Source organism: Copadichromis virginalis, linkage group LG13, assembly GCF_057382275.1.
Source record: "Copadichromis virginalis isolate Kocher_CV1m ecotype Utaka linkage group LG13, C_Virginalis_male_GT1.1, whole genome shotgun sequence".
Classification (NCBI taxonomy): Eukaryota; Metazoa; Chordata; class Actinopteri; order Cichliformes; family Cichlidae; genus Copadichromis; species Copadichromis virginalis.
This window is the reverse complement of record NC_140630.1, coordinates 3,550,551-3,563,156: the sequence shown is the minus strand read 5'-3', so window position 1 is coordinate 3,563,156 and position 12,606 is coordinate 3,550,551. Positions and strand designations below refer to the sequence as shown.

General features: G+C 44.4%; 1 protein-coding gene across 1 annotated transcript in view; it reads left to right on the top strand.

Moving 5' to 3' along the window:
• arfgef3 (ARFGEF family member 3) overlaps positions 1-12,606 on the top strand; it is a 59,542-nt gene that overhangs the window by 33,979 nt on the left and 12,957 nt on the right. Inside the window, exons 18-31 of the mRNA XM_085476965.1 lie at positions 847-954; positions 1,581-1,796; positions 4,428-4,538; positions 6,078-6,228; positions 6,365-6,679; positions 8,128-8,261; positions 9,266-9,411; positions 10,338-10,517; positions 10,623-10,764; positions 10,859-10,981; positions 11,715-11,818; positions 11,909-12,053; positions 12,151-12,279; positions 12,362-12,538. Coding sequence (XP_085333091.1) covers positions 847-954; positions 1,581-1,796; positions 4,428-4,538; positions 6,078-6,228; positions 6,365-6,679; positions 8,128-8,261; positions 9,266-9,411; positions 10,338-10,517; positions 10,623-10,764; positions 10,859-10,981; positions 11,715-11,818; positions 11,909-12,053; positions 12,151-12,279; positions 12,362-12,538 — 2,181 coding nt within the window. The remainder of the gene's footprint in view (positions 1-846; positions 955-1,580; positions 1,797-4,427; positions 4,539-6,077; positions 6,229-6,364; positions 6,680-8,127; positions 8,262-9,265; positions 9,412-10,337; positions 10,518-10,622; positions 10,765-10,858; positions 10,982-11,714; positions 11,819-11,908; positions 12,054-12,150; positions 12,280-12,361; positions 12,539-12,606) is intronic.

Sequence of the window (12,606 nt, the reverse complement as noted above, 5' to 3'; positions counted from 1 at the left end):
ATTGATTAAGAGATAAATGAAGCAACAGTATTTATTATGAAAGGTGCAAAAGAGTGTGTGTGTGTCTTAGCCACTGAGAGAGCCCCTTATGCTACACTGTCCAGGTGGCTTCAGATGACTGACAGAGAGCTCCCCCTACAGGCCTCACCAGCTGAGCGCACCGCCCTGCCCTCCTCTGTCCCCAACACCAAACTACCTCCAGCTCATCCTCAGTCGTACTTGGTGCCCATCATCCAGATTATTATGATCAGTTTAGGTGTAGGACAAAATGACACAGACAGAAAAAACCCAACATAGTATTCACACAGTAGCCCACATAAACCTACCCTTAAATTCAGCTTGTAGTTCACGCCACACCATCAGTTTCATTTTACTTAACAAAAAGTCCCAGTTAAAAATATCTTTTGCTATCCTTGACTGTATCATCTCCAAATAAATTATTTGTTCCTGCAAACAGGGACCTGGCTAAATTCTGGTATTTATAGTAATGCCTATAATTGCTCACATCCTCTCCACGGGCAACTTTTTATCTGTTCAGTTACTGAGCTTTTCTATTAGCAGGGACCTAAAGGCTCTGTATGTTAATCCATAGACCTCCTAAATCTGTGTCTGAGTTTGGATAGTTTCCTCAGGGCTGCCTGCAGCACAAAAGGTAGAGCAGGTCATCTGCTAATTGAAAGGTTGGTGGTTCGAGCCCTTGCTGCTCCAGTCTGCACGGCAGTGTAGAAGATACAGTGAAGATACTGAACCCCAGTTTGCTCAGACAGACTTTGGGATTTATTATATGTAGAGGGTATAAATTCAAATACTTGACATGTTGTGACTTCTCTGTTCCTCGTCTCTTAGACATTGACGGCTTGGGCAGCAGTGCAATCGGAGGTCAGCTGATCAGGAGAGCGTCGAGCCACGCGCCGCTCGGCTGTGAAAAGCCGTGCAGTGACGCTGTGATGGCAGGTCAGTAGCACTTACTGAGAACGTAGTTAACATTTAATTCTCCTCAGTCAGCAGCTCTTCATTCACAGGGTTTTCATGTTTGGATTATATTTCTGGGGAGCTTTACTCGAGTTCGCTGAGCCCGTAATTGCTACTAAAGTGCTGCGCTGGTAATCAGTAGAAACCACAACATTAGCAGAAGTATCTCAGAGCAGAGCTGCATGGTCAAGACATGCAGGTTTTTTAAAGATTTTGTATTTACTGGTGCATTAATGATTGCAAAACATAACAGATGAACATTTGTAAGTTTCATGTCCTGCTGCAGAGTCGGTCTGCAGGAACGTTGATAGGAAACCTGCAGGTTTTAAATATAATCATGCTTCAGTGATGTTGTGTGTTTGGATTTGACCTGCTGTAACTGAAAGAGCAAGAAGCTGCATTGCAAACGAAAGATGAGACAAGCTGGGGAAAAAAGGGTAGCTGGGTAGAAAGAGGGCAGTGAGCACCTGTGCTGTTTCCTGCAGGATTAAGCCAGACTCTAACTGCTGCTGGCTGACTCACCCCTGACATTTATGCTCATCTTGTGTGTTTTGTGTGTGTCACCATTTAAAAAACCGACCCTTTTTTTTTTGCTCTGTGTTTTTCAGGAGCTGTGTTCTCACGCTTCATCCTCACCGGTGTTTGGAAAAACCTGATCGATGTTCTGTCCACACCGCTGACCGGTCGCATGGCGGGCAGCTCCAAGGGCCTGGCCTTCATCCTGGGGGCAGAGGGGGTCAAAGAGCAGAGCCAGAGGGAGAGAGACACCATCTGCCTGAGTTTAGACGGCCTGCGTAAAGCTGCTGCGCTCAGCTGCGCCCTGGGTGTGTGAAGCATGTTTCATGTGCCTGTATTAATAAGACAAATGCATATCATCTTCTCTCATCCCTGTGGGGGAGGATTTGTGCTCCCTCCCTATAGCACAGGCAAAGGTCAGGATTATTCACTAGACATCTGTCCTACAGCTGGAGCAGATTCTAGGTATGTACAGTATGAACAGTAATTTCTATTAGCAGCTCAGCAGCCACTCAGCACTGTTTTTAATCAGCACGTCCTGTCGCAGCTCACTAAACTCGAGGACTGATTTATTTAGGGGCCTGAAGAAGTGCAGTGTGAAACATGTTGTAAACGCTTAATCCAAATATATCTGTACTGTGGATTCAAATATTACACTTATATCACAGCATGCACACACAGATGTTTTGACTTGGCCAGTGTGATTTCTTCTTCACGTGATTTGTGTCACAGTAGTAATATGTTATAAGATAGGAGATAACATGCTAAAGATACGAAACATTGTGCTAAAATATTTCTACTTCAGATTATTTTCTGCAGCAGTTACAACCTCTCTTTCTTTGTTTGGTATTTAGCTGTAAAACATTTTCCATCACTGGTTTAGCATTAAGACAGTTAGCATAGATAACTTATAAACGTCCTGAGGTTTCAAAGCTTGATGTAATTAAAACTAAATAACAGGGGCCCTAGAGTTGAGCCGTGTGGGACACCGCAGGAAAAAGCAAATGGACACAAAGACTCCGGCACAGACGGTGAAACCTTTGAGATACGGTTCAGTATGAATTTGGTGGAAGAAATACAGAAATAAGGTCTTGATGTAATAAGATAGAACAATGAGCTGCAAGTTATTTGGCCACAACCTTCAGAAGTAGAAAGACTGAACTGAAATGTCTTTGTTTTCTTCTTCCAGTCAGCAGAATAAGCACGAGAGAGCACCGGGGAGGACTTGCTGTCAGATGGCTTTATTGTTCACTTTTAGCCACAGTAACTGTCAGGATGGCAAATGCCCTCACATGACTGCACAAAGGAAGTCAGAGTGAAAAAGGTTCAGACTGTAGAGGCTGTCAGAGGCAGACAAAACGCTGTTATTCTAATTCTAACATGGAGTTTACTGCCCTCGTGTGAGCTCAGACCCTCTCAGCTCCCGCCACAGCACAGGTCTACTTACACAGAATAATTGAGAACTGAGGGTTTACACAGCTTTTAATTGATATTAAACATGTTTTGGAAGCTTATGGGGTCACAGGGAAATGCAGTCACACTAATGAAAACCGCTTGACACGTGACTTTTTAAGCGATTAAGCACTTTAAACTTTCCCGTTAGAAGTCCTGGACATTCATTGAACCTGAATAGTCGTCTGAACCAAGTGCCAGCGGCCTTGTGGCTGGCCTGCCTTAAAGCTCTGTCCCATGTTTTTAGCTCGGGGATCCTTTCGTTTCCACCTCGACGTTTGGCTGTCACTGAAAAGGGACACCAGAATAACACCAGTGTGCTGAGTGCAGATTAGTGTTCAAACGTGAACACTGGGCGAAGCTGTCAACCATAAAAATATGAGACACAGGTGCTTCCTTAAAACGCTCCAGTTTTAGGCTCATTTTACATTTCATCTGGTCTCAGTTCATTTTACACACTGAATGCAGCAAAGACGATGACTCTCCTCTCTTGCTGGTCTAACTTTTCTCTTCGTGCTGGAAGTGCAGACTGGAGGCCACGTCATGCCCAGTTTTACTTCATACTTTGACATCGTTTCAACACAGCGTGCACGCCTTTTTGATTTAAGTCATGTCAGTTGTTTCTTCACGTTCTCTTGATAACTTGAGTCCATGAGGGCTTTAAATGATCTTTCTAATAAGCACGTTTAAACCATAGAGGGAGATGAATCTGCTGTTGATCATCTGTACTGTACCATGCTTCAAACGTATACATTTAAATGTAAAAACAGAAATTATCAGTAAAGCATTTACTGGGCATTTCATAGTGCCTAAAAATCCCCTCATGGTACTGTAGGCTTTTAATGTTTCTGCCATACTTTGAGCTTTGACTCGTACTCACACGGGGAAGGTTTTGCTGAGTTCTGATTTTCCTTGTCAGCTTGATTATGTATCACATTAATCAAATTTGACACCAGTGGCAGGTGCCCAATAGCAGCCAGCACCTGTTCGACGCTGTGCAGCTCCTCTGGAGGTTAACTGCGAGTTTTACTTCCAAAATGTTAAATGCAAGTATTACAGAGGATGTCAGGGGAAATGCAGTTTACTTATCAACCGCTGTCAGATGTCTGTGAGTATCACTAGCATTAAAGGGCAGTGGCACATCCCCGGGGCCTGCATGGGAGCAAATCAGATTGAAATTAGTGCAGAAGGACTAATGAATATGAATGAACACATGGCGTACGACCTCCTCTGTGTTTGCAGTTGGCACGTTACAGTTTGTGTGTCTCCAGTTAAAATTTTAAACATGTACAGTGGAAATCCCAGAAATCTGTGAAAATGTCTCATTGGTAGATTCTGAATATGGATGATGGCTGAAATGTTGCATTTTTAATGTGCAGGGATGATGTTTTGTGGATGAATGAAACGGCACGTCTTTACTGTGTGTGTGTGTGTGTGTGTGTGTGTGTGTGTGTGTGTGTGTGTGTGTGTGTGTGTGCGTCTGTCAGGTGTGGCTGCCAACTGTGCTTCAGCTTTAGCCCAGATGGCTGCAGCCTCCTGTGTGCAGGAAGAGAAGGAGGAGAAGGAGGTGGGGGAGACGGGAGACGCTATCGCGCAAGGTATTTTCACAGAAACACAAACACACACTTGTTCGGACGTTTGCATGTAACAGACACACAAAAACCTTAAATTTGAATCAAGCTCATCGTTGTCACACACAATCAAGGGGTAAAACCTCAAATTAGTGCTAATTTGTGTTTTCCTAGTTATAAAACCCAGATAAAGGAAATCTTGACCGTTCATAATCATACATACAAAGAACCCACAGTAAACACATTTGTACACTTAATAAGGCCCCACTTATATCTCAACATGAGATATTGAGACTTGTATTAATATTTATTTATTACTTGTATTATTATTTCCTTAAGTACCTTTAACTGAGTATTTTCCATCTTCTGTTTTTGCTTTTGTCTCTTTTTAAAAAAAAGTTATTATTATAAACTTTTTACACTATAAGCAGAAACATTCTGGGCCACCTTGACCTGCAGGAGCTGCTCGGCATGGTAACCCATGCCGTGACGCTCCCAGCACAGAGGAGCTTGGAAGCTGCTGTGTGCCTCAGCACTTCTGCTCTGTAACTTGATGCGTCCTGACCTCCCGGCTGAGCAGCAGGTCAGGACCGTTGATTGTGGAATATCACGGAGGGAAGAACTGACTTGCTGCAGCGGCGGCGTCCAGTTACAGAACCAGGCTGGAGTTCAGTCAGATCTTCAGAACGACCTCTTCTTTCACAAACGTTTGCAAAGACCGACTGCATGGCTAGGTGCTTAATGTTATGTACCTGTGCCGATGGGAGTAAAAAGCACCCCCCTTTTCCTTCACTAAACCTTGTGTCCTTGACCTTGATGAAATTGTCATGAGTTCAAGGAAAAGAGGGTGTTAGGAATATTGATAAGGGCTCGAGAAAAGAACTGTGTGCTGAGAATCTGAATGACCTGACACTAACCTGCTTAACATGCTGAACTGAAACTACAGTGTGTAAATGTGGACTACAAAACATCGTACGTACTGCACCTTGCTTTGCTAACAGTACGCAGCAGCTGGATTTGCTAAGGAGCTCACGGTGACTGAACGTCACAGTCTTGGGTATTTTTCCAGGTGGCCTTGTGGCATATACATTTGTAGGAGCTTCCCTTTCAAGAAGAAAATATTTAAATGAGTAACATAGACATGATTTACAAAGTCTGAAGCATGCACTTTACTGCAAAATGCTCAACATTTCTTTGCCAAAAACAAAGCTTATGTCTGTTGTGGTTGTGATCGGTGCTTCCAGGAGCGTTTATCTGTTTGGAATAACGGGCCAATTCCTTTTTTCGGCCACAGCCTAAACTTGGAATCATTTCTACTGGAGACAAAAGCAATGATAAAAACAAGATATGGGAACTAGTGACATCTAGTGACAGCTGCTACAAACTGCTGGCAGCATTTACTGGGATGCAACATTAATGTTTATATATTTCCACAACCTGAGAGTGGAGTTTTGTTAAAGCTCATCTCAAATCAGTTCAAGCACAATGTTCAGGGCGTCTGTGATATTTAAAATACACTTTACTGTGTGTGTGTGTGTGTGTGTGTGTGTGTGTGTGTGTCTCCAGTGAAACAGCGTGTTGAGCAGCGTCTGGAGCAGATCGGCCGTCCTCAGGGAGTTCGCCTCCACACAGCTCATGTGTTGTGCATGGACGCCATCCTGAACGTTGGCCTGGAGATGGGCAGCCACAACCATGACTGCTGGCCTCATGTGTTCAGGTACGTTTGTTTATCCTGTAAAATATACTTCATATATCATATATATCAAGCTCGGAAATGGTAGTATGTGAAGCTATAGTGGTTCATAAGGGATGAAACTTCAAAAATATGTTCTAGAACTTCAAATCACTTTCAGGGTGACCGAGTACATCAGCTCACTGGAGCACACCCACTTCAGTGACGGCTCTGCCCAGCCGTCCTCTCTGACCACAATCACCCAGCAGAGCCAGCAGATGGCTGGCATCGACCTCGGGCTGGAGTTGAGCTGCGAACCCAGCCCCGAGGCCTCGGACCTGAGCCTGAGCCAGCCGGTCATCCAGCCGCTTTCCATCCAGGAGCTGCTGAAGGAGAGCGGCAGAGGGGGCCGAGGCCTGGACCTGAAGAGCGGCAGCCTGATGACCGGCACCAGCGCCGCCAAGGCCGTGTGCACGCTGTCAACACAGGCCGACAGGTAGAGACTGAACAAATACCACAGCAACATGATAGACTGGATGGCAATCCAGACACTTTCTACATGTGATGTTCCAGGTGTTGCACCAGTGCTGTTAGTTGTGTTTTGATTTTGTTTTATTAAAACCCAATAACTGCACGTGCTCCAAGTTTAAGAAACAGTAAATGAGAAATTCAGCGATTAGATTTCCTTTGACAGTCGGATCAGAGTGGCCCCTGTCCGTATCCTGGTGGTAGTCATTATTTCAGAGAGTCGCTGCACTGAGGTGCAACTTCAGAGACTTGGATACTGAGTTGCTTTATGTTTTTTATATCTTTTTCATTTTATAGGTATTTAATCTTGCTAAAGACTAACAGAAGAGGGGTTCAGTTTTATTTATACTTGCACTCTGACAGCGTTGAAAAGACTCAGTTCTCTCTTTTGTCCACTTTAACTCTGATGAGGTCACAGTTATCTTTCAGACTCTCAGATCTTTCCTGCCGTGCTTTCTGCAGACATCACATCCTGACAAGAGGAAATAAAGTAATGTACGCGATGAAAGGCAAAACAAGAGAATTATGTGGTGCAATATTCATTTTATCTCTATTATTTAATTTTAATTATTGTTAGAAATTAAACTATGATGAACTGCGCAGCCATAACTAATAAGGCTGACCTCTAAAAGCTCGGCCATAATGTCACCACGGGCAACAAGACGGTGGAAATAGAAGCAGACTAACAAGTTTCACAGTGGGTTTAGTTTCTAACTGAAGTGCAGCAGCTGTGTTAGCACCGTGTTCCATTAACAGCCAGCATGACCGAGGCTCTTAATGACTTTATCTTCCAAATCCACGTTTCACCGACATTTGGTGCTCAGCAAGTGTTCCCGAGGTTGGTTTCATAGCCAAAAGATGGCAGTAGTGGAGCTACTGCTGTGTGTGTGTGTGTGTGTGTGTGTGTGTGCTATGACACACTTTCTTTGATGAGTCATTTGGTATTTGGACCCTAAATGTAAAAGTGAGAACATTGTTTTGTGCTTGTTGTTACTGGACCGACACTCAGGATTAGAGTGAGACTGATGTCCTCACACGTGTACAAACATGTATGCATATGTGCGCGTGCCACTTGTTACGGCTCGCACACGGCCGCAGTAACTGTGGACTTGTTTGCGTGTTCATTCCAAGGATCATCTCTTACATAACCAGTTATCTGGGCTGCTTTTAGGAGCGTATATTAAAAAAAAATTCCCCTGATCTTTTGGAACAGATGGACTGAACACATTTACAAGCTCAAAGTGGCGACAACCATAGTAAATACTGCTGCACAGGGGTGGCCTATATGTGCTTAGAGGGCAGTGAACAGGGAGGCTTTGCAAGTATTTCAGTGTAGGATGTAAACTTGCATGGCAGCGTTGCTTTTGCACTGTAGACGTTCATGTGAGTGTATGAAATGCTTTCTGTGTGTTTCAGGTTATTTGAAGAAGGGGCCACCAAACTAAACCTGGTTGGTCTGGTTGGTTTCCTGCAGCAGCTCAGAAAAGCTTCTCAGTCTCAGCTGTTTGACTCTCCCACCGAGACTGGAGACTATTCACTGGCAATGCCAGGTACACACTTTGCATTCATTCAGTGCACATTATATTGACTGGCTGACTTTACTCTGACATCAAAACACACACACACACACATAATGCTTCAGTAAATGCATGTGAGCACTCTGGGCAAAAGGCCCCACCCCACCCCTTACTCCATGCATGGGCTGACCATAGACTGTATAAAAAAGATGGACATACTCAAGGAGATGCCACCAATTGGTTTTGGGCTCTACGTTCTGAAACGTGACGAGCTGCCGTCACGTAGTATCTGGATAAAAGGCTGGGATGCTAAGCTATCAGCCAATAATTGCATTAGATTGGTTAGCAAGCTGCATCCATAAAGTGTACAGGTGCATCACACAGACACAAATACCTGCTCACTGATTAAAGTAACAGATTTTTAAAAAATCATTATTACATTTTAATCATCAAACTGGAGTTTTTTGGATGGGCTGCGTGAGAGCAATTATTCTTTGTCAGATATTTGCATTCAGAAATCTTTCAGAAGGCACCAGGAGCGTGAGTGCAGAGGTGCAGATGAGTGACCCAGTGAAACATGTTCAACAGTCGAAACTGTGTTTGCTTTAATAGCAGGTGAAATTGGCCAAGTTAAAAACTGGCTTCTCTTCACAAAGATTTTGGCTTCACTTCAACACAAATAAACCACAGACATCCATTTTTATTTAATAGCTACATTTTCTGCTTTTATTAAACACACCTAAAACAAATTCTGTTACATTTATTTAATTATTGACACACTTTTTTCAGACACACAAAAGAAAATTATCCAAAAAAACCCCATAGAATTTGCATCCTTTAAACATCCTCGGTCCCTTCCTGTGCCCTTCTCGATCTCAGGCCTTGGCCACTGACCCAAGGGTCTGCATAATTGTGAACCATGCTGGGCATACCTTGTTCTCTTTCTTAATTAGTTTCCCTCGTGTGGTTAATTAAAGATGAAGTACAGACAGGAGTAAAGCTCCGAGGCCTTTTTTGTGTCCTCTGCGTGTCTGTAGGAGAAGCCAAGTCAACGTTGGACCGGCGCAGCGCCCTCCATCTCTTTCGTCTGGGTGAGGCCATGCTGCGAATCGTCCGGAATAAGAACCGACCCCTTCTCCACATGATGAGGGCCTGGAGCGTGGTGGCGCCTCATCTGGTGGAGGTAGGATATTACCACCTTGTAAACAGTGTTTTATTTCTCTCCTTCTGTTAACTTCTCAACCTCTCAGTTGCGCAGTTGTGTAACTACAGAAGTTCTAATTGCTGCTCTCACACGAGTTGGAACTACAGACAAAGTCAACGTGTTTAAAAGACAAACAAAGCCAACAGTTTATCCATTCTGCCACATGTGAAATATGGGTTAATCAATCTTCTCCTTTTATGGAGATTTACTTCACAGCAGCAGCATCGCAGTAGTTCAGGCAGGTCTCAGTCTTCTGAGTTTGGGTCTTACTGCACCTCAGGCTGCCTACATGCCTGCCTGTGTATCTCCAAGCCACTTTGCAACCCACCTCCAGCCCAGCTCCTCCTTTTAAGACAGGGGTCTCGAACTCCAGGCCTTAAAAACCGGTGTCCTGCAGGTTTTAGATCTCACCCTGGGTCAACACACCTGAATCAAGTGATTAGTTCATTACCAGGCCTCTGGAGAACTCAAGACATGTTGAGGAGGTCATTTAGCCATTTAAATCAGCTGTGTTGGATCAAAGACACATCTAAAACCTGCAAGACACTGGCCCTCGAGGCCTGGAGTTCAAGACCCCTGTTTAAAGGTGTCTCTAACCTGATCAGTGTCAAATCTGTTATCACTAATGTCTGCTTGTTCCGTGCTGTGTCTTACTGCTGCTGTTATTCTTTCTATGTATGCACATGGAAGAGTGAAGGGCTCCCAGAAAACTGTGACTGCACACAGAAATGAATCTTCTTTGGATTGTAGCGGCTCTGAAATGAAGTTGTGTAACATCTGTGTAGACCACCTTCTATCTCGCACAGTGGTTTTCCTTTTTTTTAGCTCGGTACACTTCAGGCACTGAGAGAATAAAAGCTTTGATCTGAGGCTCTTTAAACACAAAGTTTTTGTCGTCATCACAGGCTGCGTGTCACAAAGAGCGCCACGTATCCCAGAAGGCCGTTTCCTTTATCCACGATGTTCTCACAGAGGTGCTGACGAGCTGGGCGGAGCTTCCACACTTCCACTTTAACGAGGCACTGTTCAGGCCTTTCGAGCACATCATGCAGCTGGAGCTCTGCGACGAGGACGTTCAGGACCAGGTGGAGTCGGATCTCAGTTCCTCAAAACAACCAAATCAGCCAGCGTTGTTCCGGGCTGTGCGTTCAGTTTGCCAAACAGTTTTTCTTGGGTTTGTCTCCCTGCAGGTAATAACATCGATTGGAGAGCTGGTGGAGATGTGCTCTCCTCAGATCCTGTCAGGGTGGAGGCCTCTGTTCAGCGCCCTCAGGACGGTGCACGGTAGCAAGACTGACACCAAAGACTACCTGCTGGGTGAATACTCCATGGGTATGTCTAACAAACTTTTTTCCAAAGTTTATCAGCAGAAAGATTTTTACTGTAAATCTGAGTTTCCTGCTCTCGTCTTATTGTCTTCCTCCAGGGAAGTCTCAGGCGCCGGTGTTCGACGTCTTTGAGGCGTTCATAAACACAGACAACATCCAAGTTTTTGCCAACGCTGCCACAGACTACATCATGTGTCTCATGAAGTTTGTCAAAGGATTAGGTTTGTCTCACTAATGTGTGCGTGCTATTTTTCATTTCAAGATATTACTTTTCAAGCCTTTTGGGATTTTACTTTTCCCGGGATCAGGCTATGTATTTATCTCTTTATTAGAAGCTCATAACATGCAAGTACATTTTGTATTTATGTCACAGTTTAATACATCAGGAGAGCGGATTTATGCATCTGCAGATGCTGAGTGCTTCAGTTTTCTGCAGAAATTTAAGATTTGAGAATTTATGTTGATATGTGCTATTATTATTTCTTTTATTTATCAAAAAAGGCCAAATGCACAAATGCACGGGAAGTACTCATGCATAAATATGTTCCTGTACATCATTAAAATGTTTTACAAAAAAGCACCAAGAGGACACACAAGACACAAAAGCTACTTTTATGTTTTTAAAATCCCAGTTATTCATAATTCCTAAACAATGACTGGGAAGCAATTTTTCTTTTAGAAAGATACTTCATGGTTTTTAGAAAAATCGTCACCATCAAAAGCTTTAAAACCTCACAGAAGGAGAAAGGAGCAAACACGGTGCTGATGACAGTGAGTGGGAGGCGAGCAGCGAGTCAGTGACAAAAACAAGAAAACAGCACCGCAGAAAAAGCGATCCTGTGTTTCTCAGAGACACGTTCTCTCTGAATGACTCGAAACAACTACAGTGTCATCCAAGTGTTTTTTAAAGCTGACCTTTCAAACTCCGGAGAACTTTTATGCTTTTCCGTGCAGGAGAGGTGGACTACAAAGAGATTGGCGACTGCGTTCACGCGTCAGGTTACAGCTCCACAGACCTCTGCCTGCCTGCTCTCGACTACCTCCGCAAATGCTCGCAGGTGGAAGCTCCACAGATATAAAGTGAGAGCATATTTTTAAGATTTTTCGCTATTATAAAAAAGAAACCGTGTTTTGCATTTGATTGACAGCTGCTGGCAAAGATTTACAAGATGCCGTCTAAGCCGGTGTTCCTGGGTGCGCGGCTCGCCAGCCTGCCGATGAGATCGCAGGAACGCTCGATCAGCAGCGAGGACGGCATGGACTGTGTCCTCCAGGAGTTCGATGACGACACAGGTTTCGCTTTGCTCCTCTCTGTGCTTCACGGTCTTTGTCTAAGACTCCTCCTCCTTTCTCTCTCGTCAGTGCATTTTTGTTGTCTCATGTCCTGCAGGTCTGATCCAGGTGTGGATTTTGTTACTGGAGCAGCTCACTGCAGCCGTGTCAAACTGCCCTCGACAGCACCAGCCTCCAACGCTGGAGCTGCTCTTCACTTTGCTCAGAGAAGTCACCGCAGTGCCAGGTGATAAACTTAAACACAATCCAAAGAAGAAGAAGACAAACCCTACAAACAGCCGGGATGTAACCTGATCTCGCCTCTCCAGGTCCAGGGTTTGGCATCTTCGCTGTCATCCAGCTGCTGCTTCCTGTGATGTCACTGTGGCTGCAGCGTAGCCACGGTGACCACTCTTATTGGGATGTGGCGGCAGCGAATTTCAAACACGCAATCGGCCTATCCTGCGAGCTGGTGGTGGAGCACGTCAACAGTTTCATACACTCAGGTTGGTGGTGTGCGTTTCCCTCTGTGACCTCGCGCGTTTCGTCTTCTTTAATCGTCTTCAAGCTAAGA